The 841-nt window shown below is 43.2% G+C and overlaps 1 protein-coding gene across 1 annotated transcript in view; it reads left to right on the top strand.

Moving 5' to 3' along the window:
* LOC119590419 (relaxin receptor 1-like) overlaps positions 1-841 on the top strand; it is a 76,537-nt gene that overhangs the window by 4,010 nt on the left and 71,686 nt on the right. The window contains exons 5-6 of the mRNA XM_037939085.1: positions 45-190; positions 337-484. Coding sequence (XP_037795013.1) covers positions 45-190; positions 337-484 — 294 coding nt within the window. The remainder of the gene's footprint in view (positions 1-44; positions 191-336; positions 485-841) is intronic.

The raw sequence follows: 841 nt of genomic DNA, 5'->3' as shown, positions 1-841 counted from the left end.
CCTCGCTCTTCTGATTGCGCTTTCACACTTCTCGTAATTGGCAGTGGCAGATCTTCTGACGGGCGTGTATCTCTTCGTCGTGGCGGTGAAAGATGCCCAGTTTCGATCCGAATACCACGAGTACGCCTACTACTGGATGACGTCATGGCACTGCACTATCACCGGGGTTCTTTCTATGACATCTTCTGAGGTTAACATAAAATGAAAGAAAGTGAAGTTAGGAATGATGAATTATATAAAACGTAAAACCTTAATAATCATTATAATCTTAAACTTAGTCATCGCGTTTTATCATTGTATGCTTGTGTTTACCATTTTTGTTTTACGCATATCTAGGTGTCTGTCCTGATCCTGACCTTCATGAGCGTGGAGCGGTGGTTGTGCATCACGTGGCCACTGGGAGCCCCAAAGCTCTCCCTCGGAACAGCAAAAGTCGTGCTTTTGGCCATTTGGTCTGTGGGCCTTCTGCTTGCGCTCTTGCCCGGTGAGTTCTAGCCTTTTAAGATTATTTTTTTCAGTGATTTTAGCTTTGTTTTTTCCGTCCTGCAGCTCGTTCACCTCATTCTAGCCATATTCCGTGTTAGATTCCATTTACACTGATAAAGTTCAAAGTGTATGATAGCAAATTTCCGGTCTTCTACGGAGGTATTAAATGAGTAACTAGTATAACGACAGCGACTCACATTGACTCATTTGGACCATGGCGAGCTTTGGTGAACTGCCATGAGAATCAACGACCTTGTTATTAGATTAACATATGTCAGTCCAGTATTGTATCGGTTCCTCATGTAAATCACGAACGTTGGTCTAATTTCACAACCCTGTGATTCGCGTTGAATGG

The sequence above is a fragment of the Penaeus monodon genome, chromosome 27, assembly GCF_015228065.2.
Source record: "Penaeus monodon isolate SGIC_2016 chromosome 27, NSTDA_Pmon_1, whole genome shotgun sequence".
Taxonomy (NCBI): domain Eukaryota; kingdom Metazoa; phylum Arthropoda; class Malacostraca; order Decapoda; family Penaeidae; genus Penaeus; species Penaeus monodon.
The sequence above is the reverse complement of the archived record's forward strand: the minus strand, read 5'-3'. Positions and strand labels throughout refer to the sequence as shown.